We start from the raw sequence: 27,820 nt of genomic DNA, 5'->3' as shown, positions 1-27,820 counted from the left end.
CTAAACACATGACCTAACCACTGACACAATCAAAGTGACCTAGCACATGACACAGAGTCACAGGTAAAATCATTTATTTATATGCCTAAATGAGCAACTATTACCACTTATCTTTTAGAAAAGACATGTAGTTTCAAGGAAATATAGGAAATATACCCTATATTTTACAAGCATGTTAGAGTTTTGTCTGTGGCATAAAAGAAGGAAGCTAGGGCAAGGGAGGGCATTAAGTGCTCCACATATGAGAAGTATTTTCATCTTTCTTTTTTTTTCCATATTTTCAGGGGACGGTTTGGTTTGTGGCTAGATGCTGATTTGTACCATGGACGAAGCAACTCTTGCAGCACTTTCAATAATGACATTCTTTCCAAAAAGGAAGACTTCATAGTTCAGGACCTGGAGGTATGGACATTCGAGTGAAATTCAGACCGCCTTAAAACACAACGTTGAAAAGACTGGGTTCCCTTGGCCCTCCTAACGTTGGCTGGAAAACAAAGTCCCAGGCCAGGCTGCCCCATCCCACCATATTGCTTTCTTTCTGCCGTCATCTCAGAGCATGATCACCTTGCAGAAAGATTCCGAAAGGTATGTGTGGAAGGCAGGCGCTGAAGAAGGAAATTTGAAGTCCAGACTGTTGAAAGACTTTGTACTTCCACTTGCTTCAAATCCATGCAGTGAGGAATCAGAGTGTTTATAGATATATGAGTTAATGCAATTTTTATTTTTGGTAACTGTGAAAAAAAAAAGATACTGTGGAAATATATACATGCCTTGTGTATTTATCAACATAATTTTCATTACCAAATGTACAGCTATTGTTTGCCGTGGGAAAGGTTTGTCTCATTCAGAAAAATTGAAAGTACACAGCACTTAAAGGGAATAGTTTTTTTTTAAAAAGTGTTTTATTTATTATTTCTAGTTCATTGTCTACAATGTGTTGGCAGTTTTTTTTCTTTTAATGTGTCAAATATTGAAATAAAGAAATATATACATTTTGTGCTATGTTTTGGGGAACAAATCTGTTTGATTTATATAGTTTTATATTGAATTTTTTTTGCCCTGATTGTTTAGGGTGATAGGCCATCAGTAGCATATGTGTATGTATATATACATATGTGAGTATATAATACTGAATTTTTAAAAGCTCATTACCAATGTTCATTGATTTGTCATATTATAGAACAGCTTTTTATTTAGCCATTATAAAGGTACGTTTTTAGTTTTTCAACCGTGAACATATTTGTGTAAAAAAGAATGTACCACTTTTCACAGTTATAAGTTGATATTTATAGAAATGGATACCTTTATGAATCTAGACTTAGGACAGACACCCCTTTGGAAAAAAAAAAGTTTTACTTCTTATAAAATCATGTGTGTTAATAGCAAAAACTTTATTTTCATAGTGTTTTTTGCACAGCTTTCCCTAAGTGTTTACATTCATGAGCAGGCCTCTATTTTAAAGGGGGTTGGGTGCTTTAATTTCTGCATTTTTGAAAATCAAATGAAAACTGTCAAGTTGGACCAACTATCTTGGTTTCTAGATATTTTTTTTTATTTGAGAAAAAGCAATGTAAAGAAATTTGGAATTCTTTAGCAGAATTGAAATAGAAAAGAAAACCCCTTTCTAAAATACCAACCCATTTTCACATCATAAAAATCTTTTATTATAAGTATAATAAAGCCTTGTTAAAAATTTAACCAATATTATTGATTGTTAGACTTCTATGAAAGCCAAAGACTGCTGATGAAAAAAAAATTACAAATAATAGCCAAAGTTGAAAACTGGACTGTCGTAAATTATTTCCTCACTGATCTTTGAAAGGACAAATTCATAACAAGTAGTACTTATGCATCTGCATTTAAAAAAAGCTCTTAGAGTATTTAATTTAGATTTTTCTCCTATTTTAGACTATTTGTAAGGGAACAAACTTTCCAGTGACCACTTGTCAGATCAACAACTATTATACTCCCTTTCCATTCCATGCAAGTTTAAATGAATGCTATAACATGTTAAATCTGTAGTCCAGGCATATTTTTCACCCAAGTTCTCCTATTGAGAACTCTTGATTAACAACATTATTGGCAGTTTAACTTTAATCTGCTTGTTAAATAATGTGTTGGTGTGAGATACCAGGAATGTTTCATGTTGATCATATTTACCATTTGCAACCATATGCTATTAATAAACAAAATGGTCATTTTGCATATAGTTTACTCTTACCTAGTTTAGTCCATGATACTATACTTGTGAGAGCATATCCAGATGCTATGTTCTCTATTTAAAACAGTATTGTCCAGTCAGAAATGTGTGATCCTTCCTTGATGGCTATTGACTATATGTAATGCAGTGCTATCCCAATATTTTCAATAAAGGAATTTATGCACTCAGTGTGATTTTCTTTCCCAAGGATTTATTCATCAGGCATTTAATTGGGTACTAGAGTGTTTGCTTTTGTGAGATGGTGATGAAATAGCTGAGACTAAACAAGGTGCAGCACTAGTGTTTTCATTGCCACCCTGGAAACTCTCTCTTCATTCCCTGTAGCATCCCCGCCTCTTCTCTCATCAGTTCATGGAAATTGCTTTGTTGTAGTTACTCCAGACAAGTCTTGCTCTGTCTACCAGCCTCTCTGCTCTAAATCCTCCTGGCTGTTCTGTGAATAATGACTTCCTCCTTTTAACATCTGTCTCAACCTGCTTCCTCATTTCCTTGAGGGAGGGACACTTTCCCACTGGCTAAGTTTTCTTTGGCATCCTGTCACCTAACTCCTAAAGATGAAGACACCAAGCAATTTTCATTGCTTCTAAATCTTTAAGTTCATAAGTCCCTATCACAGGACTTAGGTAGGAGGAGGCAACCAAATGTTTCTTCAGGCTCTATTGAAAATGATTTAGGTATATCCCCATTCTGAAAGCCACCAGGGACACCCAGAACTAGTATGAGAAGTATGCTGCCCTTAATTTAACTTCCCTTTCCTTAATTCCGTTTACAGTTTTAGACACACATGAAACAGAAGTAATAAAAGATTTGCTCTCCTTTTGAAGGCATTGAGGACCTCTCAAGCCAGAAAGGGGTTCTCAGATTTATGTTCTTTTTAGGACACTTAACCTATTTTTACTAATTTAATCAGAGAAAAGTAAAAGTGGTCAGAAGCCAACAGAAATGTCAAAAACTCTAGATAAAAGAGCCATACTCACTCCTTGTGCAAGTCTCAGAAGTGCCTTTGACCACTTCCTTCTGCCTAATCAGATCACACTCTTTCTCATCTAGGGGAAGCCCCTGGCCTATTCCCACGTCCTAGCCTATGATCTTTATTCACAGTGATCCCCTCCCAGAAGCTGTCTTTAGTGAGAAAGTTAAACTTCACAACTCATACCAAAGTCTTTAAGTCTTAAGTCTTAAGTCTTAAGGTCTTACTCCTTTACCTTACCTTCTGTTTCAACTCACTAGTGGTTCAGAATAAAAATTATATAGGGTCTCCCTGGTAGGACCAATCAAGCCATCAAAATGGTGTTTTTTTATAGGATAGTTTGGCAACCTTTTATCTTTTAGATCAGCACTGTGCAGTGGAACACTCTGTGATGGTGGTGATGTTCCACCATCCTCATCCTTTGTGATAGCAACCAGCTATCACACTAATGTCCAACACTTAAAATGTGCCTTGGTGTTGAGGGAGCTAAATTTTCTATTTCATTCACTTTTAATTCATTTAAGATAGCCATATTTGACCAGCGGCTTATCATATTAAGCAGCACAGCTTTAGATCAAGATGTTACTACCAAATTTTATTATCATCAGACTATGCTTTCTCACTGAAACATAACCTTCAGTTCCAAGGATCTGCATCTTTCTCTTATCATTCATTATATATTTCTACACAGTCTGGCACCACCTGAGATTTTAGCATGTCTCATAGTCTTAAGGTAGTCGGCTTACAAAGCAACCAGAGAAATGCATTCTGTAGACTGTTTCCATAATGAAAAATTGAGTCCCTATGGGATTACTGATCCCTCTCTCTAACCAAGGGTAATGAAACCTCTCCTAGTGCCCAGGGCTGTCTCACATAAGGTTTTCCTGATGTGGCCATAGCACATGATTTGTTCTTATACTGGATGTGCTACTGCCTCCTTGGAGGCACACCATATCCTTAACAGACACCTATCCACAATTCATGATAAGGGCCACAGGAAAGAAAAAATGAACACATTATTTACATAGAGTTAGTAATGGGACCCTTAAGAATGCCTCCTGGGGCCAGTACTGTGGCGCAGTGGTTTTAAGTCCCAGCCTGCAATGCCGGCATCCCATATGGGTGCAGGTTCAAGTTCTGGCTATTCTACTTCCCATACAGCTCTCTGCTATGGCCTAGGAAAGCAGTAGAAGATGGCCCACAGTGCTTGGGCCCCTGCACTTGCATGGGAGACATGGAAGAAGCTCTTGCCTCCTGACTTCAGATCAGCTCATCTCTGGCCATTGTGGTTATTTGGGGAGTGAACCAGTGGATGGAAAACTTATCTCCCTGTCTCTCTGGCTCTACCTCTCTCTATCTAACTCTTTGAAATAAATAAAAAAATCTTAAAAAAAAAAAAAAGAGAGAGAGAGAGAATGCCTCCCACAGTGCTATTCGATGGCCACTCTTCCTTTCCCAGATTGCCATAGAGGGTGGGAAGATTGCCACATGTACACCCAGAGAAATTACCTGCATGTGGAGAAAGTTTTCAATATCAACCTGTTAGAATGAAAGGCAGCCAAAATTCGTGGGAGGGAGACAATTAGATTGCCTTAGTGCCATCACCAAAGGACCACAATTTGACTAAACCCTCCACTGTAGCATTATGGAAAGTAAACCTGAATGAAAAGCCCACAGGAGCATTTCAGGCATGGAAAGCCAAGACACTGAGGCAAAAAATGTCCTACGCGAAGGATCTCGGTGGGTGAGACCACAACGGAAAGAAGTGGTCATCAAAGAAAGAGGTATTTTTCTCTGAAAGGAGGAGAGAAATTCCACTTTGTTTATGGCCTCGTCTAAATGCTGACAGAATCTGTGGATTTGAAAGGTTTCCATAGCCTAGGCAGCTCATGTCAAGAGCCTCAGGTGATCACTAACGTTATACATAAAAGTTTTAATTGCTAAAGTAACAAGAGTCACTGTGCACTAACTTCCTGTGCAGGACTTCTGTTCTCAAAGAGTTGTATTATAACTATGTCTAAGTGTTCCCAAAAGATGTATCATTCTTGGGTGCTTCTTTAAGGTTAATTAAGTGAAATTCAAGTTGCAATGACTTTGATTAGCCCTTGTCTCAACTGTTGAGGAACAGTTTATTTTTTGTTTGTTTGTTTTTTACCATGCACATTGTTGAACTTTTTAGTATAGAGTTGGTCTGGTGTATAAAATTAATCAAAAATAGACTTAGTGGAGAATGGGACTGGGAATGGGAGAGGGAGGAGGAGGAGGGGTAGGAGAGTGAGGGGGGGTATGATGGGAAGAATCACTATATTCCTAAAGTAGTACTTATGAAATGCATGAAGTCTGTATTCCTTAAATAAAACGTTTCTTTTGGGGGAAAATTAATTTTTTAAATTTATTGATTTGAGAGGTAGAGTTACAGAGAGTGAGAGGGAGAGACAGAGAGAAAGGTCTTCCGTCCGTTGGTTCACTCTCCAGTTAGCTGCAACAGCTGGAGCTGCACCGATCCGAAGCCAGGAGCCAGGTGCTTCTTCCCAGTCTCCCATGTGGATGCAGGGGCCCAAGGACCTGGGCCATCTTCAACTGCTTTCCCAGGCCATAGCAAAGAGCTGGATTGGAAGAGGAGCAGCCGGACCAGAACCGGCGCCCATATGGGATGCCAGCACCTCGGGCAGAGGATTAACCTACTGTGCCATGGTGCCAACCCCATAAATAAATAAATTTTAAAAAAAGAAAGTATGTAAAAAAATCAAAATGAAATGAAAAAAAAAAAAGTAAACCTGAACTAACTTGACATGACCCTTTGGAAAAATGCTGAACAAGAAACACCCACAGGATACACATTCACAGTCAACAAGCTTAGATGATAAGGCATGTCTTCGTGTGCTTCTACAGCCAAAATCATCCTCGCCATGACATCATTTTATAAACATTGGAATGGAGCCAGTTCAGCCTTTAGTTTCCACAGTAGTCCTCCTGGGCTTTACCTCACTCTCCTGTGCTTGAGATCAGATCCCATGCTTCCATCTTCAAAGATTCCAGTTAACAAAAACGATCTTCCTACAAATATAGGAAACACCATGTCAATCTTGAGAGTTATTACTTCCTACCCAACAAGACCGAGTCTTGTTCCCTTGTAGCACCTTGTTTCCCTATTAGATCCTCCAAAGGGCCAGAAAAGTGGATAGGTTTGATCTGGAAGTGTCCCAGGTGAGTGTTGGGGGCTTATAGCATGGGTCCCTTTTAGAAGTTCTGGTGATATGGTTAGATGACTTGGGTAGAGCTCAAAACTTTTTTTTTTCATAAAATATTTATTTTTTGAAAGGCAGAATTACAGAGAGAGAAAGAGGGAGAGATCTTCCATTGCTGATTCACTCCCCAAATGGCTACAATGGCTAGGGCTGTGCTAGGCCAAAGCCCGGAACCAGGAACTTCATCTGGGTCCCTCAAATGGGTGGCATGGGCCCCACCACTTTCCAAGACTTATTAGCAGCGATCTGCATCTGAAGTGGAGCAGCTGGGATGCAAACCAGATGAATTCAAAACTTCTAAAGACTTCAAGAGGTGGCAAGGCACAGGGGTTAATGTATGGATTCACTAACAATAGATATCCTGGGTTTTAATGTCAGCTCTAGAGCTTACTAGCTGTGTGACTTTGACTATGTAATGCCTATGTGTTTCATTTTCCGTATCTTTGATAGTATAATTATAGCCACTCCAAGACTATATAGTTATTAAAGCACTCAAAATAGTGCCTTACATATAGGAAGTACTAACAAGTGTTACATATATAAAATAATAGAGGAATTCCTCCTTTCAGTGGAGAAACTATCTAATGAAAAATAGATTACAGGAAAGTTCATATTTTAAGTTAGTAACATTTCAATTTGAAAACTAGATGCAGACAGTGTAATGACTCATGCTCTTTACATATTTCAATGGTTTTCTTTTTTAATTTTCTAAAACATTTTTGTTAATGTATGAAAAGCAGAGTGACGAGAGAGAGAGAGAGAAAGGCAGAGAGAGAAAACAAAGATCTTCCATTTTCTGGTTCATTCCCCCAAATGCCCACAACAGCCAGGGCTGGGCAAGGCAGAAACCAGGAGCCAGGAATTTCATTCAGGTCTCCTACGTATGTGGCAATGAACCTAAGTACTTGGGCCATCATCTGCTGCCCCCAAGGCACATTAGCAAGAAGTTGGATCAGAAGTGAAGGCAGGGGGCCAGTGCTGTGGTATAGCAGGTAAAGCTGCTGCCTGCAGTGCCGGCATGCATCCCATATGGGCCATGGTTCGAGTCCCGGCTGCTCCACTTCCAGTCCAGCTCTCTGCTATGGCCTGGGAGGGCAGTGGAGGATGGCCCAAGTCCTTGGGCCCCTGCACTCGTGTGGGAGACCCGGGGGAGGCTCCTGGCTCCTGACTTTGGATCGGTGCAGCTCTGGCCGTGGTCCATTTGGGGAGTGAACCAATGGAAGGAGGACCTTTCTCTCTGTCTCTCCCTCTCACTGTCTAACTATATTTGTCAAATAAATAATAAAAAAAAATTGGGGAGTGAACCATCAGGTGGAAGACCTCTCCCTCTCTCTCTCTGCCTCTCCTCTCTCTGTGTAACTCTTTCAAGTAAAATGGATAGATCTTTTAAAAAAAAAAAAAAGAATTGAAGGCAGGACTTAATTTCAGGCACTCTGATCTGGGATGTGGGTGTCCTACAGTAGCTTAACTCTATGCCACAACACTCACCTCTGTTTTCTTCTTTTTCAGCTGTGAAAGTAACATTCATACTAAATTTATCAAACAATACAGAAGAAAACCCAGTAAAATACCAATGTTTCTGTCCCTATATTCTCAGAGGTAATAGATAAAAAAAATTCCTTGTGTTTCCTTCTACAGCATTTCTGTGCATGTACAAGCTTATTTATATCTTCTTCATATAAACAGACACATATTATGCATACTATTCAATTAGCCTTGTTATTTATTTATTTGAAAGGCAGAGTGAGACACACACACACACACACACACACACACACACACGGGGAGAGAGAGAAACCTTTCCACTGGTTCACTTCCCAAATGGGCACAACTGTTGAGACTAGAGCAGGCCATAGCCAGGAGTCTGGGACTCCACTGGGGTTTCCTGGGTGAGTAGCAGGAACTCAAGGACTTGTACCATCATTGGCTGCTTCCTAGGAACATTCTCAGGGAGCTGGATTGGAAATCCAAGACACTCTAATATGGAATATGAGTGTCACAAGCAGTAGCCTTAGTTTGCCTTTTTAACAATATACCTCAAACATTTTATATCAACATATATAGTTTTAGATCAATCTTTATTATAAACATCTGTCATTGTTTAAACAGTTCTTCATTAACAAACTTTTAACACTTTTTTTGGTCTATCACAACCAATTTTTTAAAGATTTATTTGAAAGACTTACAGAGAGAGAGGAGAGGCAGATAGAGAAGAGAGAGAGGGAGAGAGCGAGCAAGAGAGCTTATAGCCCCTGGTTCACTCCCACAATGACTAGAGCTGGGCCAGGCTGAAGCCAGAAGTCTGGAGCTTCTAGATTTCCCACATGGGTGCAGGATATGGCTTTAACCTGCTGCACTGCAGCACCAGTCCCTACAACCAATTCATAATGAACAATCTTATAGCTAGAATTTTGTGTGTTTATCTATTCTATATTTGTAGGACACTTTTTATCAATGCATCAGTGTATATGCTTTAAAAAAGATACTATGAATTACTCCACTTCAAACATTATACTAAGGAAGAGTGTTTTTAACCTAGTGGTCAAGGAACCCACATCCCCCATCAGAGTACCTGGGTTTGATAGCTGATTCTGGCTCCTGACTCTAGCTTCCTGCTAATGTAGACCTTGGGAGGTAACAAGTGATGTCTGAAGTAGTTGGGTTCCTGCCACCAGTGTGGGAGATCAGCATTATGTTCCTGGCTCCTAGCTTTGGCTTGGCTCAGTCATGTCTCCACGTACTCCAACCCTCACACAAATTTTTAAAAATTAATAAAAAAGTTATACGAGTTTACATCAACTATGTATGAGCACATCAGTTTTTTCACACCCTGACCTATACTGGCTAGCTAATCTTTTTTTATTCTTTGCTCAAAGGGTATGTTATTTCAATTTTTATTCTTTAATCATGGATGAGGTTGAACAACTTTCTACATGTATTACTCATTTATGTCTTTTTTCTGAATAGTTTGTCCATGTACTTTGTGTATTTTTAAAAAAATATTATCTATTTTACTTGAAAGAGTTACAGAGAGGGAGAGACAGAGAGAGAGAGAGAGAGATTCCATCTTATAGTTCAATCCACAAATTGCTACAAACTGCCAGAGCTGGGCCATGCTGAAGCCAAGAGCCAGAAGCATCCTGCAAGTCTCCCACATGGATGCAGGGGCCCAAGCACATGGGAAATTTTCCACTGCCTTCTCAGGCACATGAGTAGGGAGCTGGATTGGAAGTAGAGCAGCCGAAAATCAAATTGGCACCTATATTGGGATGCTAGTGCTGTACGCAGTGGCCTAACCCACAATGCCACAGTGCCAGCCCATTTTGTTCATTTTTCTATTGAGTTAGTCATCTTATTTTTACCAATTTTAAAGTATTCTTTGTATATTCACAAAATTAGCCTTTTGTCATGTATATATTATACATATTTTTCTGTTTAAATATATATATATATTAAAGATTTTATTCATTTATTTGAGAGGTAGAGTTACAGACAGAGAGGGAGAGACAGACAGATAGTTCTGTCGCCATCCGATAGTTCACTCTTCAAATGGCTGCCATGGCTGGAGTTGAGCTGATCTGAAGCCAGGAGCCGGGAGCTTCTTCTGGTCTCCCACATGGGTGCAGGGGCCCAAGGACTTGGGTCATCTTCTACTGCTTTCCCAGTCCATAGCAGAGAGCTGGGTTTGAAGAGGGGCAGCTGGGACACAAACCAGAATCCATGTGGGATGCCAGTGCTGAAGGCAGAAGCTTAGCCTCCTATACCATAATGCCCACCCCTCTGTTTATAGTTTTAAAGTAGATTTTTTACACACAAGGGTTTTAGCTATTGTGAATTGTGCTGCAATGAACAGATAGCTCTTTCATATACTGATTTCTTTTGGTTTGCGTAAACTCCCAGGAGTGGGATAGCTGAATCATATAGTAAGTCTATATTCAGATTTCTGAGATATCTCCATACTATCTTCAAAGTGGCTGCACCAAGTTTACATTCCCACCAACAGTGGATTAGGGTACCTTTTTCCCCACATTCTCACCACCATTTGTTGTTTGTTGATTTCTGTGTGAAAGCCATTCTAACCAGAGTGAGATGAAACCTCATTGTGGTTTTGATTTGCATTTCCCTGATGGCTGGTGATCCTGAGCATTTTTTCAAGTGTCTGTTGGCCATTTGAATTTTCTCTCTTGAAAAATACCTGCTCAAGTCCTTTGCTCATTTCTTGACTGGGTTGTTTGTTTTGTTGTTGTTGAATTTCTTGAGCTCTTTATAGATTCTGGATGTTAACCCTTTATCAGTTGCATGGTTTGCAAAAATCTTCTCTCATTCTGTCACTTGCCTTGCCTTTTCACTTTGCTAAGTGTTTCTTTTGCAGTGTGGGAGCTTTTCAGCTTGATATAATCCCATTTGTCAATTTTGGCTTTGATTGCCTGTGCATCTGGGTTCTTTTCCAAGAAGTCTTTGTCTATGCCAATGTCTTGCAGTTTCTCCAAAGTTCTCTGAAGATTTGATGTTATCAGGTCATTGATTTGGGTCTTTGATCCATTTTGAGTGCATTTTTGTGTAAGGTGTAGGTATGGGTCTAGTTTCATACTTCTGAATGTGGAGATCCAGTTGCCTTAGCACTATTTGTTGAAGAGACTGTCCTTGCTCCATGGATTGATTTAACTCCTTTGTCAAAGATTAGTTGGTTGTAGATGTATGTATTGATTTCTGGAGTTTCTATTGTTTCATTGGTCTACATGTCTGTTCTTGTGCCATTACCAAGCTGTTTTGATTATAATTGCCCTGTAGTATGTTTGGAATCAGGTTTTGTGATGCCTCTGGCTATATCCTGACTTTTACAACAAGATGGACACAAATGAAAACCATTATATTTAATGAAATAAGCCAGTCCCAAACGAACAGATAGCATATGTTTTCCCTGATCCAAGGTAACTAATAGAGTACATAAAATGTAATGTTTAGGAGTGAAGTGGACATTTTGAGATCTGATGTTTTTTTATAGCTCTTGTCTCTTCTGTTGAGGGACAGTGTTTTTTTTTCTTCATACTATTTGTTGAACTCTTACTTAGTGTAGGGTTAACTATACAATCATGAAGTAAACTGAAAATAGATCTTTATAAAAATTATGAGCGGGAATGTAGGAAGAGGAATAAGGGTTGGGACTTGGGTGCTGTGGTGGGGGAAGTATCACTATGTTCCTATGTCTGTATATATGAAATACATGAAACTTGTATAACTTAAACAAAATTTAAAGAAAAAAAAAGAGGCCAGCGCCATGGCTCACTTGGCTGATCCTCCACCTGCAGCGCTGGCGCCCCGGGTTCTGGTCCCGGTTGGGGCACCAGATTCTGTCCCAGTTGCTCCTCTTCTAGTCCAGCTCTCTGCTGTGGCCCGGGAGTGCAGTGGAGGATGGCCCAGGTACGTAGGTCCTGCACCCACATAGGAGACCAGGAGGAAGCACCTGGCTCCTGGCTTCAGATCAGCACAGTGCGCCGGCTGCAGTGTGCTGGCCGTAGTGGCCATTTCGGGGGGTGAACCAATGGAAAAGGAAGACCTTTCTCTCTGTCTCTCTCTCACTGTCCACTCTGCCTATCAAAAAAAGAAAAAAAAAAAAGAAAGAAAGAAAATGGTTCAAGGTGCCGGTGCTATGGCATAGTAAGCCAAGCCCCTGCCAGTGGCTCTGACATCCCATATGGGCACTGGTTCGTGTCCTGGCTGCTCCTCTTCTGATCCAGCTCTCTGCTGTGGTCTGGGAAAGCAGTAGAAGACAGCTCAAGTGCTTTGGCGCTAGTACCCACATAGGAGCCCTGGAAGAAGCTCCTGAATCCTGGCTTCAGACCGGCTCAGCTCTGGCCATCGCAGCCATTTGGGGAATGAACCAGCGGATGGAAGACCTTTCTCTGTCTCTCCCTCTCTGTGTCTATAACTCTATCTCTCAAATAAATAAAATCTAAAAAAAAAAGTTCAAAAGATTATTTAAATGAATCACAAACTGTCAACTTATGTTGCACTTAGGTGATGGAATTTAAAGAAGATAGCAAGGCATGTGATTACCTGGATTCTCCCATTCTAACTCATAGTGGTGATTTAGGTAGGAAGGAATATGAGGCAAAGCAATTAAGGAGGACAGTTTATAAAGATCATTTTTCATAAATCAATCAATGCAAAGTAGGACAGTGTCTGGTACTGCTGACACATGTAATAAATATTAGCTAGAGGGGCTGGCACTGTGGAATAGTGGGTAAAGCCACTGTCTGCAGTGTTGGCATCCCATATGAGCACCAGTTCTCGTCCCAGCTGCTCTACTTCTGATCCAGCTCTCTGCTATGGCCTGGGAAAGCAGTACAAGATGGCCCAGGTCCTTGAGCCCCTGAACTTATATGGGAGACCTGGAAGAAGCTCCTGGCTCCTGGCTTCACATCTTCTCAGCTCTCTCTGGCCACTGGGGCCATCTTGGGAGTGAACCAGAGGATAGACAACCTCTCTCTCTCTCTCTGCCTATGCATCTTTGTAACTCTGCCTTTCAAATAAATAAATCAATCTTTCTTTTAAAAAAAAAATTAGCTAGATCCTAACGTCTCTGCTTCTTTGCACAGGTTACTTAGATGCTCTCAGTTTCCTCAACTATAAAATAAGATCAATAGTTCCCACCTCTCATAGATGATATGAGAATTAAATGGATTAATATGCGCAAAGTGCCTTTACACAGTACTGTATTAATTTACTTTTTAGAGAGCCACTCTTTTCCTTTTCCTTCACTATGGTTTCTAAGATTCATTTATGTTATTACTGTAGTCATACTTTATTTGTGTGTATCTGTGTGTGTTTACTATTCATTTGTATGAATATACCACTCCACCACTACTTACCCATTCTCCTGTGAGTTTTGCTTTCAGTTTTTGGTTTTTGCTTTTTGGAGTGTATGAATGAATGTTTGGCTTTGAAAGACAGTACCACAGTGGTTCACATAGTGACTACACAATTCACATGTCCCTCAGAGTATCCTGCTCAACATCTGATTTTGTTAGTTTTGCCAATCTCAAGTGTGTGTGATGCTATCTTACTGTGGTTTGCATTTCTATGATTACTAATAAGGAAGAGCATTCTAATCTGCTTTTTTAGCCATTCATATTTTTGTGCGCTGTCTCTTCATGTCTTCTGTTTGCTTTTTGGCCTGTCTTCTTGAGAGGTCACATGACCCCCCGCTGTTCTTGCCATAAGAATCATAGAAATTAGTCAGCCTATTAATCCTATAGACCTGTGCTTCTCATGAGGATGACAGTTTACATGAGATAAAAGAGTCTCAGGGCCCACAAATATATTTTCTCAAGAGTCTTCCTTAAGCCCACTGTAGCTAGAGAGAGCGAAAAAGAAGAATTTTTGACAGTTTGTGTTTTGTTTTGCAGATGTGGTTATGTATTTGCACTTATTAATTTGTTTATATAATTTTTAAAAGAAGTAGCATTAAGTAGTTCTGTTGTAATAATAACCATTTATTGAGCACTTCTGTTCTAGCTGCTATGCTAAGTACTTTACATGTACAATCTGAGTCTTTTCTAAGATTTTATTTATTTATTTATTTATTTGAAAGGCAGAGAGACAGAGGGAGGGAGGGAGGGAGAAAGAGAAAAAGTGTCTTCCATCTGCTGCTTCACTCTCCCAGAGAGAGAGAGAGAGAGAGAGAGTCTTCTATCTGCTGCTTCACTCTCCCAGATGGCCGCAACAGCTGGAACTGCACCAACCTGAAGTCAGGAGCCAGGAGCTTCTTCCAGGTCTCCCACACAGGTTCAGTGGCCAAAGGATTTGGGCCATATTCTACTGCTTTCCCAGGCCATAGCAGAGAGCTGGATTAGACGTGGAGCAGCCGGGACACTAATTGGCGCCCATGTGGGATGCTGACACTGCAGGTGGTGGCTTTACCTGCTATGCCACAGTGCCGGGCCCTGATTTCAGTCTTTGTAATAGCTTTTGATAGTCATAAAATAGGTGCTACTATTATTATTTTCCAAATGAGGAAATGGAAACCCTGAAAAATTAAATAACCTGTTCAAGGAGGAATCGCTACTAAATATAAAAATGGATTTCAACTTGAGGCAGTCTGACTCCTAAAGCCATCCACAGGAAGTATAAAGGGAAAATGCTGTGGGTGCCCAGAAGCTATGCAGGGAGTTGATGAGCATCTGGGGTTCACTGAGCAGGGAAGGAAATGAAGATGGGAAGGTAGATGAAAGAGCTGAAACACCAAGACTAGAAATTACTAGGAAGCCAGGGGAGTACCAAAGGCCCTGGGACAGCTGCTTGCAGAGGTGTGAAGACATTTTGAAGTGCAATGTTTTCATAAAATCTGGGTAAACATCAAGTTAGTATTATGCCACAGGCATGAATTGTGTTAAGGAGGAATAGAGACAAAAGGCTCTGGACTCTTTTTGGAGAAGCCATGAGTCACAGATGCTGAAGCAGTCTGAGGTAATGGCCAGCAGGAGTTTGGCAGCATTTGTGAGCCAAGTGCTGAAGCTTTCTGTGAGTTAGGGCAATGATCTAGAAGCCGGCAGATGGTGGTGACTGCGCTGCTTGCTCTAGCATGAGACTCAGAAGGCAAAAGGCGGGGAGTGGGTAGGAGTGGAACCACCTGAACGTGGCAGCTAGAAGTAAGAGAATGCCAACACTGCTTCCAAACCTCTCAGCATGTTGGCCGTGGGAGGAACAAGCAGCTTTTGCTTGTCAAGGCTCAAGGGAAATGATGCCAGGTTTCAGTGAAGGCCAAGAAAAGAGGGCTCTGTGAGGAGGTTGAGGGTGTAGAGGGCTTATAATGACATTGTGGTTTTTACAGCGGAAACTGTCAAAGGAGGTCAACTGTGGTGGGAAAAGCAGCCTGGGACAGTTTGGGTATGAGTAAAAAGAAACTATTGCTTTGAACGTAACTAATAAGAACAAGGATGGGTGATGCAGATGAGCAGGACTAGCCTTGAGATTATAAGAAAATAATTACAAGTGAATTTGAAAGGAAACCAACATTAAGATGTCAGTTGCTGATTGACCTCCTAGCTGTTTCCTTTTGCTTTAGGGGAGAAAGTGACTCTGATGCTACTAGAACACTTGTGAGACAGACCCCTCTCTTATACACCAAGTAAATTATCCTGGATAGGGCCAGTGTTGTGGCACAGTATGTAAAGCTGCCTCCTGCAATGCTGGCATCCTGTATGGGTGCTGGTTCAGGTCCCGGCTGCTCTGCTTCCAATTCAGCTCCCTGCTAATGGACGGGAAAGCTGCAGAAGTTGGCTCAACTGTTTTGGACCCTGTCATCCTGTAGGAGACCAGAATGAAGCCCTTGGCTCCTAGTTTCAGGCTGGCCCAGCCCTGACCATTGCAGCCATTTGGAGAGTGAACCAGCAGATGGGAGAGAGATGTACCTTTCTCTCTTTCTCTCTCTCTCTCTCTCTCTCCCTCCCTCCCTCCCTCCCTTTTTTTAAAATAAATCCTAAAAAAAAAAAAATTAAAAATTCTGGACTGACCAAGTCATCTTCCTTGTCCCATCTTCTCCATTTCTAAAATAGAGATAATAACATCATCTCTGAGATTTCATGAGAATCAAATAGATTTATATGAAGTGCATTAGAAAATTATAAAATTCTAAATGTACATTAGAATTACTGTTCGTCACAGCAACTTTTGTTAATGCTGAATTCCTTATCAGAAATGCAAGATGTAGGTATGCTTTGTTCTTTTAAAAAAATTACATTCTATGCTTTATATGAGGAAATGGCTTTTAAGAAAGCATTATGTCAAAAAGCAGAAGTGTTGGGGTGAAGGTTTAGCTTAGAGTTTAGGACTCTGGTTCCTCTATTAGAATGCCTGAGTTTGTAGCTCACCTGACTCATCACTCCAGCTTCTTGCTAATACAGACCTGGGGAGACAGCTGTGATGGCTCAATAATTGGGTCCCTACTACCCATGTGAGAAGCCTAGACTGAGTTCCCTGCTCCCATCCCAGCCCCAGCTATTGTGGGCATTTGAGGAATAAAAGAGTAGATGGGATCTCTTTGTGTTAGAAAATGTCTTATCTGTGGCACCTCCTTAAGACCTGGGTGCCATCTTAGGCTCTGGCCCCCAGACCCATCTTACACAGTAAGCTTCAGTTCTAAGCCCAGCCTGGCTTGCTAGAAGTCAAGTCACCAAACGTCCCAACCAGAAGCATCAGCTCCACCCCTACCCTAACAGGATTTGCTGCTCCCACTTCCCTACCTTCTGCAAGGCTATAACAGGACCTGCTTCCTGCACATGCGCTCTTGACTTATCTCTCTTGACCCCCCTCTCTTTCCACCCTCTCTCCCTTTACCCCAGCCTGTCGGGTTTCCTCCACCCGACAATAAACCTTTCCTTCAGCTCTGGTGTTTGGTGTGTTTTGTGGTGGCCTTACACTTTGTCTGTATCTCAAATAAATAAACTTAAAACAGAAGTGTCCTACTTTTCAGACAAGTGAGTAAAATAATTCATCAGGGCAATAACAGAGATGAGGAAGTTGTCGTAAGGAGGAGTGGTGTTTTTCTTCCATCTTTCTCTTCATTACAAATGATTTACAGTTTCTGCTTAAGAACAACAGATCAAGACTTCTCTTAAAGTCCCTTAGCAAAGCTCAAAGAGCCACAAGTCTAGATTTTGGGCCACCTGCCAATGTTTGTTCCAAGGGAGCTGTAAGTTGAGCAAATTAATGACCAGAAACTGGAAATTTCTCTCCTTTCCCCTACGTAAGTGCTCCTCCTCGCCTTCCTTTGCCCAGACCTTTCACCTTCCACCCTCAATCCAACAGATGGAAACCAACAGTACCCCACACAGCCATGTTAGCCTTATTTCATTTTTGTTTTTCTTAAAGAAGGGAGAAATCATTTACTTTTTTTAACCTTTGAAAAAATCTAATATTTTTGCAACACTGCTAAAATAGCAAAAAAATTTATCCTTATCCACTAAATATAATCCAGGGGAGGTCTCTGTATTCATGTCCAGGAAATCTCCATACAGGATATGAGAAAGGAGTTGCTTATTGTGAACATGGTATTTGATCAGATTTGAACTCACCAACATACTTTCCACATCCTCACTGTACGATGGAAAGAAAGATGACACTGTATCAGTAAATGTCTTGTGTCTTCTGATATCATGGCAGAACAACTCAAAAATTTATAGAATGAGATCATCTATAAAACAACAAAAAGGAGGCATCAAGCCCTAGTTTATCCATCCAGAGACCAGTGTTAATGGATCCTTTCCGTCACTGTCTTCCAAATCCATATGCATATTTAACAAACATGGAATATCATGCTATCGTCTAACTTCTTTTACTTAGACATGTGTCATAGCACAGTAGCTAAAAACACAGGTTCCTGGCCGGTGCCGTGGCTCACTAGGCTAATCCTCTGCCTGCGGTGCCAGTACCCCAGGTTCTAGTCCTGGTTGGGGCGCCAGATTCTGTCCCAGTTGCTCCTCTTTCAGTCCAGCTCTCTGCTGTGGCCCGGGAGGGCAGTGGAAGATGGCCCAGGTCCTTGGGCCCTGCACCCGCATGGGAGACCAGGAGGAAGCACCTGGCTCCTGGCTTCAGATCAGCGCAGTGTGCTGGCCGTAGCGGCCACTTGTGGGGTGAACCAATGGAAAAAGGAAGACCTTTCTCTCTCTCTCTAACTCTGTCAAAAAAAAAAAGTACACAGGTTCATGTTAGAGTGCTTGAGTTTGCAGTTTTGCTGTCACTAATGGGATGGCACTGCGTAAATTCCTTAACTTCTCTGCAGACAGGGATGGAGGTTTTGGACAGAAAAATGACAAAATCTACAGCTACAAGAGTTAGGTTGCCATCAGACAAAATCAGAAGTCTATGAATAAAATGTTTGTAGAGATTAGCAGTTCAATCTATGGGCCCCTGAGTGAACACATCACGTATGCAGTTGGATTTTTACTTGGAGAGAATTATGAGCAGAGTTAGAAATGTGGGAGTCAGGGCATCAAGATGGAGCATGGAGATTGGACAAAATCATGGAAGTAATTGTAGACAGGCAAGACCAGGGATTGAGGACTGGGACATTTGGGCACTAAGAACTGAGAGGGGAGATAAAAAGAGAGCAGAGGAAAAGTTTAGGAGGAGTGCAGAAAACCAAGAACAGAGTGACCTGGAAGCACATGGAAAAGGTGCATAATAGAGGCAGACTAGTAAAATGTGCCAGATGCTGCTGATATGTCAGAGAGGAAAAGGAGTGGAAATAAACCTTGAATTTGGCAACGTGGCCACTTACCATCTCCAACAGCACTTTGAGTGCAGTGAAAGCTTTGAGGAAGAGTAGGTTTAGGAGAGAACTGGAGGAAAGAAATTGTAGAGTAACAAATGCTATCGGGTCCTGATTGGGAAAGTCGGTATAAAAAAAGTTTTCATTTTAATGTGGGAGAAATGATAGCATGTTTGTAGGTGGATTGTAACGATTTCAGTAAAGAGAATAAAATCGATGACACAGGATGTTAAAAGGGGAATTTCTGGAATGATGTCCTTGAGTGGGCAGGAGAAGATGGGATTTAGCGTGACTGAAGGAATTAGCTTTGATGTGAGCACAGACTGTTTATCTTTCGTAACAGTCAGAAAGGCCAAATATATGAGTCATCAGTTTGGAAGGAGTCTGTTCTCTTCTGATTACTTCGATTTTTTTCATTACATCCATTTTCCTTGTTCATGGCAGTTACACAGGAAGTGTCAAGACTCCCAAGATGCCCCTCATTTCCAGTCTTCTAGCTTTCATAAAGCTTGTACTTCCTGTAAGTGTTCTTCTCCCTTTCTCACTCCTGAAACTTTTCCACTTATCTTTAGGAATGTAGAAGGCATAATTTCAACTGTGTATGACAATGTTTGTTTATTTACACAATGACAATACTGAATGGTAAGGAATTTTTGCAAATCTGATAGTGAAAAATGTTTTTCATTATTTAACTTGAACATCTCTGGGTTTCTACTAAGGTTGGGTATATTTTCCATATATGTGTTGACTGTACTTTTTCTTTTACTGAATAACTTTCATATAAGCTGCTTACTTTTCATGTTTTTTTTTTTTTAATATTTATTTGAAAACCAGAGTTACAGTGAGGGATGGAAAGAGAGATTTTTTTATCCCCTGGTTAATTCCCCAAATGGCCACATGACCAGGCCTAGGCCAGGCTGAGAAAAGAGCTTCATCCAGGTCTCCCATGTGGGTGCAGGGGCCCAAGCACTTGGGCCATCCTCTGCAGCTTTCCCGGGCACATTATCAGAAGTGGAGAAGCTGGGACTGGATATGAATCAGAACTGAAATAGAGCTAGATTAGAAGTGGAGCAGCTGGCACTCACATGAGATGCAGGCACCGCAGCAGGTGGCTTAACCTGCTGTGCCACAGAGCTGGCCCCAGCTGCTTATTTTCCTATGGCAGCTTTTTTCTCTTTCTGGTTGTTCGGTTGAAAACTCTTCCTATGTTAGGATTACTAATCCTATTTCTCCTGAACACTGCAAATAGTCTTACTCTCCCCCCCTTCCATTTCCCTTTGATTTTCAATGCAGCTTTTGACATTTATGGATATTGTTCAAAATGTTTATTTTATATCCATCAGTAATTTATTTTATAGAATTCATTTTAGGCACCTATGTCTTTTGCTTTCTACCCCAAGACAAAATTTTCACCTACATTTTTAAAAAATCTGGCTTCATTTTTTTTACACTGATATAAATATTTCATCAGTAGTATATCTGGGTGTCAAAACATGATGCATTTTTTTCCCCTTGAAATGGTGGCCAGTTGTTTCAATTATCTTTATGTGTTAATACCTTATACTGGAAAGCTTCACTGCTCCCTTCCTTACTGAAGTTACCACCCAGCTGGCAGTTTCCTGCTGAGGGTAATTCCCTGGGGAGTGCTCTTAAGAAAGGATTTGGGGGCCAGCTCTGTACAGTAGCAGGTAAAGCTGCTGCTTGCAGTGCCAGCATCCCATATGGGCACCCAGTTGCTCCACTTCTGATCCTGCTCCCTGCTGTTCTGCCTGGGAAAGCAGCAGAGGATGGCCCAAGTGCTTGGGACCCTGTACCTATATGGGAGACCTGGATGAAATCCCTGGCTCCTGGCTTCTGCCTGGCTCAGCCCTGGCCATGGTGGCCATTTGTGGGGAGTCAACCAGTAGCTAGAAGATCTCTCTCTACCTCTGCCTTTCCTTCTCTGTAACTCTTTCAAATAAATAAATAAATCTTTAAAAACAAAATAAAAGAAAGGATTTGGTTGTCAATTGGGTTTTGGTCCTAGGCAGCCTCTTAGCTTCATGGCAGCTTGCCAGAAACAGCTCCTTCCAGAAACCTGCTATTACCTGGTACCTGAAGCAGTGAGAAAAAGAACATTACTCACTTAGCGTCAGGGAGAGAAATGAGAATGAACAATAAGAAAAGTTGAGCTTGAAAGAACAATAGCAGCAGCTACACCACCAGTGCTGCCATTGAGAAAATGGAATTTCAGCTTCCATTTCCTTTGTGTAAAATCCTTCCCTGGCTGGTGCCGCGGCTCACTTGGCTAATTCTCCACCTGTGGTGCTGGCACCCTGGGTTCTAGTCCCGGTTGCTCCTCTTCCAGTCCAGCTCTCTGCTAAGGCCTGGGAAGGCAGTGGAGGATGCCCCAGGTCCTTGAGCCCTGCACCTGCATGGGAGACCAGGAGGAAGCACCTGGCTCCTGGCTTCGGATTGGCGCAGCACACCGGCCACAGTGCACCGGCTGTAGTGGCCATTTGGGGGGTGAACCAACGGAAAGGAAGACCTTTCTCTCTGTCTCTCTCTCTCCTCACTGTCTAACTCTGCCTGTCAAAAAAAAAAAAAAAAAAAATCCTTCCCTTCAGAGACCCAGAAGAAGATCCAGGCTCCTGGCTTTGAATCGGCACAACTCTGGCTGTTGCAGCCATCTGGGGAGTGAACAAGCAGATCAAAGCTCTCTCTCTCTCTCTCTGCCTCTCTATAACTCTGCCTTCCAAATAAATCAATAAATCTTTTTTTTAAAGAAATCCTTTCCTTCATTCATTCACATGATTTTTCCATTGCCCATTTTGAGGCAGCTAGGCTGGATGTTATAGTAAAAAAGGCCATGTCCCACCCACAGAGAACCTGCATTCTAGATGGAATGCTATGGGGAGCTACTGCCTCATGTAGGAAACATCTGTCCCAGGTATAGGATGCAAACAGCACACAACAACAGAACAGTTTAACAGTGCATGAATAGGCAAATCAACATGTCAGAATACAAAGCATGGAAATGGAAGCGTGGGTATAAGAATCTGAAATGTAATAAAGGTAGAGTTGGAAAGATGGTGAGTATAACATAAGCTTTCTTGGGTTAATAGGAAGGGAGACACCTAAGTAGGTGAACTAACATGATACTTACCTTGCACTGGTGACAGTCACTCTGCTGTCATTCCATCATCTCTACTTTTGGTCTTCATCAGTGTAGCTTGTGGTCTCTGATTCCCTTTGTGTACCTTTGCTTTTTTTTTTCCTGCGAATAATGTGTTCAGTCTGTTTATATCTGCTGCCTTAAATTTCTTTACTTTCAATCTCTCATAAACCCAACTGGAATCAGGCTTTCTCTCCAACTCCACCACTAAAACTATTTTACCAGCTTTTCCAATGATGTCTGTCCCAGTTTCTCCTTTTTCATCCTGACAGCAGCTTTGACATAGATGAGCACTGCCTCTTACTGGAAACACACTGCTTTGCCTCCAGGGCACCACTCCTGGTTCTCCTCTTGTCTGACAGTATACTTTCCTCAGTCATACCTGACCATCTCTCATTTCTCTGATTTCAAAATGCTAGAGTGCTGTAAGCTCAGTCCTTGGGCCTTTTTTCTACTTGTACTTACTCTTTTGGAGATCTCTTCTAATTTCATGAAGGCGAATGTTCTGCATGCTGAAGAATCTAAGATTGAAATCTCCAGCATAGACTTCTCCCTTAAACTTTAAGCTCATATGTCTGATCACCAATGACACTGCTGCTTAGGTCAAATAGGGATCTATAGTACATTGTATTATTGTTCACAATATCTGTTGTCTTTCCCAGGGATAGGACTGCATTTACCCTGTTCTGTTGATATCAGGTAGGCCATGTGACTTGCTTTGCAAAGTCAGCGACATGAGTGAGTCACTTCTGAGAAGAAGCCTTAAGATCCATCATGGGACTCCACTGTGTTCTTTCCTCCCTCTGTCCTGATACCAGAAACACCCCAGACAGAGGCTGTTTCTTCTGTCTAGGTCTTAAGATAAGTCCACAAAGCCAGAGCTGACCGATGATGGACACAAATGAGAGTAAGAAATAAACCTTTTTGCTTTAAGGCATTAACATTTTTGGAATGCAGCAAACTTAGCCTACACAGATTAAAATAGTATTTCACATTAACATACCCAGAACCTAATGCCTGATTTTCCCTAGCCACTTGCTCCCTGCAAACCTGCTCTTCCCACAGAGTTCCCCATATGGGAAGTGTCAGCTTCAGCCTTGCAGTTTTTAGACTAATAACCTTGGACTTGTTCTCGACTATTCTCTGAATCTCAGTTTCCATATATAGATCATGGGGATACATCAATGCACAAAACAGACACAAAAATAAAAATTTCTGTTGATACTCCATTCCTCGGGGGTGAAGAAGATAACAATAAAAAAACTACAGTAAACTAAATTTGTTGTATATACAATATATAATACATATTACTACATAACAGTAAATATTTAAACATGTAAAAGGTAATGCATGCAATGGAAAAAATAGACCAAGGTAAAGAGATACTACTAGGGATGAGGGTGAGAGGATAGGGTACAAGGACTATCAGGGTTGATTTCATTGTGAAAGAAATATGTGAGCCGAGACTTGAGAACTGCAGAACTCTTGGCACACAAAAACACTGTCCACACCTCCGTACTCAGCTGATGAAATTTTAACAATGCTTCTCACAGCATACGTTCCGGTCCCTGGGATGCCCCAGCAAACCCCACTGCAATGTCAGGTGAATTTATAATGTTTGTTCTAGCCAACCCTATCATCAAGATACGCCCTTTCCCTTCTCTTGAGTAATTACTAAAATGGGCTTACAACCATGTATCTGTATCCCCTGTACTCAGAAGTTATCTTTCTCAAGGACAAAAAAGCCATTCCTTTGCAATGTAATCATGAGGAGGGACAGGGCCCGTCTCCCAGTTACTATGGGATGACAAAATCTCCCAGCCGGCCTAGTCACACTTGCACTGACCAACCTTTTACAACATTTCACTTCTTTCATTGATTCCTAACCCACAACCCATTCTTCCTCCCTTTAAAACACCTAATCATAAAAGCATAAATAAAAATTGAGCTCAACATCACCCATACTAACAGTAGTTATTGAATAAAATCCGTATCACCACTTTAATGTTCAGCTGTGTTTATATTTGACAGACTTGAAGGAGTTGAAAGGAGTACAGAGGCCTGTAGTAGACAGCGTTACAAGGAAAGGGACAACCAGGGCAGAAGCTCAGATATGGGGGCCTGCCATACTCCTTGTTACTCCAGTAACAAGGAGTCTAGTGTGTCTGTAGCAATGACAAACATTGGTGGCAGCTGGTATCTGAATGTAATAGGGTAGGCAGATATCATATAATTTAGCATTTCATGACCTATTAGGGGTGAATACTTGAGCTTTTAGTCTCAATGGGATAGGGAACTACTGGGGGATGTTAAGGAGAGGAAGGACATGATCTTTCATTTTACTTCTTAATATTTGTATTTATTTGAAAGACAGAGAACGAGAGATATCAAGATCTCTTTCATCAACTGGTTCACCTCCTAAATGGCAGCAACAACAGCCAGGGCTGGGCCAGGCTGATGCCAGGAGCCAGGATCTCCATCCAGGTCTTCCATGTAGACAGTGGCTTAACACACTGGTTTACAATATCTGCTAAATATCTGCTGTGAGGTTTACATTTTTAAAATAAGTTTTAGTTATTTATTTGAAATGCAGAGTTACAGAGAGACAGAAAGAGAGAGAAAGAAAGGTCTTCCATCTGATGGTTCACTCCACAAATGGCCACAATGGCTAGAGCTGGGCTGATCTGAAGCCAGGAGCCAGGAGCTTCTTCTGGGTCTCCCATGTGGATGCAAGGGCCCAAGAATTTGGGCCATCTTCCACTACTTTCCCAGGCTATAGCAGAGAGCTGAATTGAAAATGCAGCAGCCGGGATTCGAACCAGCACCCCTATGGGATGCCGGTACAACAGGTGGCACTGGCCCCTGAGGCTTACATTTAAAAAGTTCCACTCTAGGTGCAGTGTTGAGACTAAACAGTAACATGGAGTCAGAGGGTAGGCTTAGAAGCAGGAGTCCAATTAAGAGGTTATTAAAATAATCATATGAGGGATGATGATGGCTCCGTCAAGGGTGAGAACAGTGACAACGTATGACTCTGGATGTACTTTAGAGAATTTACTGACAAACTGGATTTTAGGAATTAAAAAAAAATCAGGCCTGATTTCAGTTTTGTCCTGAATAACTAGCTGAATGGGGCTTCTTTCAACTGAGAGACAGTAGCAGGTTTGCTGGAGGAAGCAAGGAAGAGCTCTCATTTCAGGGAAGAGTTCTACACTACACATTTTAATTTGGGAGTCACTGGCAAATATATGTTGTTGAAAGCCACTGACTGCATAAGATGATCATGAGAGTACAACTAAAGAGAAGAGAACCTAGGACCAAAGCCACCCAACAAGAAGACAGGCTTAGAAGAGGAGGCAGCAAAGCAGACTGAAAGGAAAAGCCAATCAGAAAGGAGGAAAAGTCACTAAGTATGCTATGATGGAAACCAAGAGAAGAAAGTCTGCCAAGGGGAAGAAAATGACTAACTGTCTCTGAAAAGCTGAGGACTAAAAAGTGACCATTAGATTTAGCAACATGGAGGTCACTGGTGACCTTGACAAGAGTTATTACAGACAGAGGTGGCAGCAAAAGCCTGGAAGGAGGCAGTGAGATAGAACAGAGGCAGGATTTGAGTTGGTCCAAGCAATTTCTTCGTGTTTACAAAAAGAAGCTCTGGCTCTCAGTTCTTCACTGAGATGCCTGCCTGGTCTTTTCAATGAACTCAGCTAGCGTGCTTACGGACTCTGTCCCATGTCTGAAATTCTTTTCTTGCATGAAGACAAGAACTTCTGATTAGGGGTCTCCTAGAACAAAAGGACTTAGATCTAGAATATGTATTTTAGAAAACCACTTACTATCATGTTCTCAAAACCGTGTATATGAAATTTGTTCTCTTTATATAAATAAAATATAAAAATTTTAAAAAACTTCATATGTAAGGCATACGAAGCATTTGGGGCCAGTGTCGTGGTGTAGTGGGTAAACTTGCTGTCTGAGCCTCTGGCATCCTTTATGGATGACACTTTGAGTCCCGACTATTCCACTTCCAATCCAGCTCCCTGCTGATGGCCTGGGAAAGCAGCAGAGGATTGCCCAACTACTTTGGTCCCTACCACCCAGTGAGAGACCCAGAAGAAGATCCTGGCTCCTGGTTTCAGCTTGGCCCAGATCCAGCCATTGTGGCCATGTGGGGAGTGAACCAGAGGATGGAAAATTTCTCTCCCTGTCTCTCCCTCTCTGTCCGTAACTCTTTCAAATAAACAGACACATCTAAAAAAAGAGAAAAGGATATGTCTCCAGAATATTTAGGGAATACATAATTCAGTAAGAATCCACATTTGAAAAAATGGGCAAAAAGTTTGAACATTTTATGAAAGAAGACACACAAATGACAAATAAACACATGAAAGACACTCCTTGGTTTTCAGGGAAATTATAGCAGCTAAACTGTTCAGTGGGACACCCACATCATATGAGTGCCTGGGTTCAAATCTCAACTGTGCTTCCAGGTCCAGGCTCCTGCTAATGTACACCTTGGAGGGTAGTGGTGATGGTTTCTAGTGATTTCATCCCTGCCACCCACATGGGAGAAATGGATTGATTTATAGGCTCCTGGCTGCGGCCTGGCCCAGCCCCAACTATTGTGGATGGAGGATCTATCTCGGTTTCTCCGTGCCTTTCAAATAAAACTTTAATAAATAAAAGGAAGTCTGTTTTCAAAAAAGTTTAGTGGGTTCTGGGGACAGATAAACCTTTCTCTGCACTTTCTCACTACCAACCAGTCTTCTGTTGATGTCAAGAAAACAAAGAAATAACTTAGGAAGTTATTGTACTAGTCAAGGTGAGGCACAAGGAATCATTGGCAGTGAATTTCTGGAATATCTGAGACGGTCAACAGGGCACCACATTCACTTGGCTGGGTGGAATATGAAAGGCTACCTTTTTTTTTTTTTTTTTTTTTTTTTGAGAGAACGAGAAGAGGGAGTGAGGGAGACACACAGACAAACAGACACACACACACACTCTATCTGCCCATTGACTCCCAAAATGTCCCCAGTGGCCCCAACCACCTGAGCTATCCTTGCTGACTCCTAGGGTCTGCATGGGCAGGAAGCTGGGGTGCCCAGCTACTCTAACCTTTAGCATAACACCTGCTCCTAGGCCCTAATTTAGATTTAGCTAGTACTGTCGACAACAACAAAAAGAAAACCGAGACGTCAGGTTCAGGTTCACACATCCTGAGCTTATGCTAGTAAATATGTAGCACCACACGTGATCTATACTGAAAAGGCTCTAGAAATTTTGGCCGTCCTCTTAGAACCTATGCATGTTTAAAATCAACCTTTAAGAACACTTGAGAAAAATAAGGGTGACACTCGTACTCTTCTGATACTCTGCTGTATGACGGGACTCGCAGGAGCGGCGATCAGAATACCCACCAGGCTTCACTCGGCAGACGTTCGGCGCCCCAGTGATGTCACCCGACGCACGGCGCGCTCCTCCATCTCGGCGGACGTCGTGCGTCCTTACCAACGAGGCGCCGGGGGCGGGCGACTCCAGGTAATGTCCTCGCTCGCCACCTAGTGGCTCCCGGAGGCGCCTTTCCTCTACCGGCGGCCTGGATCAGCGCATGCGCCCACCTTCCTGCCCGCTCCACCTCCAGGCGAAGGGCGACGCCTCGAGATAAAAGCGAGTAGGTGCGGGAGGCGGCAGCTGCGCGGGCCTAGGGGTCCCGGAAAAGCCAAAACTCTGTTCTGTAGGGACCCGCGCGAAGGCAGCCGGGGAGTGGGGGAGCTGACGCATGGAGCCGAGTCCCGACTGTGATGCAGCAGTCACTGCAGGACCTAAGGCGTCCTCCACGGAGACGTCCGCGGTCGCCACCAAGTCCTCGGAAGCCGAGGACTACGACAGCAAGTGCGTGTTCTGCCGGATCGCCCGGCAGCAGGAAACCAACACCGAGCTCCTGCACTGTGAG

General features: G+C 42.0%; 2 protein-coding genes and 1 long non-coding RNA gene across 15 annotated transcripts in view; 2 read left to right on the top strand and 1 right to left on the bottom strand.

The window, feature by feature from the left end:
• Positions 1-2,389, top strand: part of NCOA7 (nuclear receptor coactivator 7) — a 162,484-nt gene extending 160,095 nt beyond the window's left edge. For all 9 annotated transcript variants that reach the window (XM_070073629.2, XM_008263471.5, XM_008263473.5 and 6 more), the window contains one exon: positions 285-2,389. In XM_070073629.2, coding sequence (XP_069929730.2) covers positions 285-420 — 136 coding nt within the window. In that variant the 3' untranslated portion in view covers positions 421-2,389. The remainder of the gene's footprint in view (positions 1-284) is intronic.
• On the bottom strand, positions 58-27,416 carry LOC103349883 (uncharacterized). 5 transcript variants are annotated; one of them, XR_016233769.1, is made up of 5 exons: positions 27,285-27,416; positions 21,856-21,966; positions 17,515-17,633; positions 6,176-6,248; positions 58-731 (listed from the first exon to the last, which is right to left on the bottom strand). It is a non-coding gene; the product is annotated as an uncharacterized LOC103349883 (long non-coding RNA). The 5 variants fall into 5 exon arrangements; XR_016233770.1 differs by lacking the exon at positions 58-731 and adding an exon at positions 5,553-5,797; XR_016233771.1 differs by lacking the exon at positions 6,176-6,248.
• HINT3 (histidine triad nucleotide binding protein 3) overlaps positions 26,819-27,820 on the top strand; it is a 30,620-nt gene continuing 29,618 nt past the window's right edge. Inside the window, exon 1 of the mRNA XM_089332742.1 lies at positions 26,819-27,820. Within this exon, the coding sequence (XP_089188868.1) occupies positions 27,647-27,820 (174 nt within the window). The 5' untranslated portion in view covers positions 26,819-27,646.

This window comes from Oryctolagus cuniculus, chromosome 5 (assembly GCF_051225735.1).
Source record: "Oryctolagus cuniculus isolate XC-2025 breed Fujian yellow rabbit chromosome 5, ASM5122573v1, whole genome shotgun sequence".
NCBI classification, from domain to species: Eukaryota; Metazoa; Chordata; class Mammalia; order Lagomorpha; family Leporidae; genus Oryctolagus; species Oryctolagus cuniculus.
Note: the sequence above shows the minus strand (reverse complement) of the source record. Positions and strands in the feature narration are given on the sequence as shown.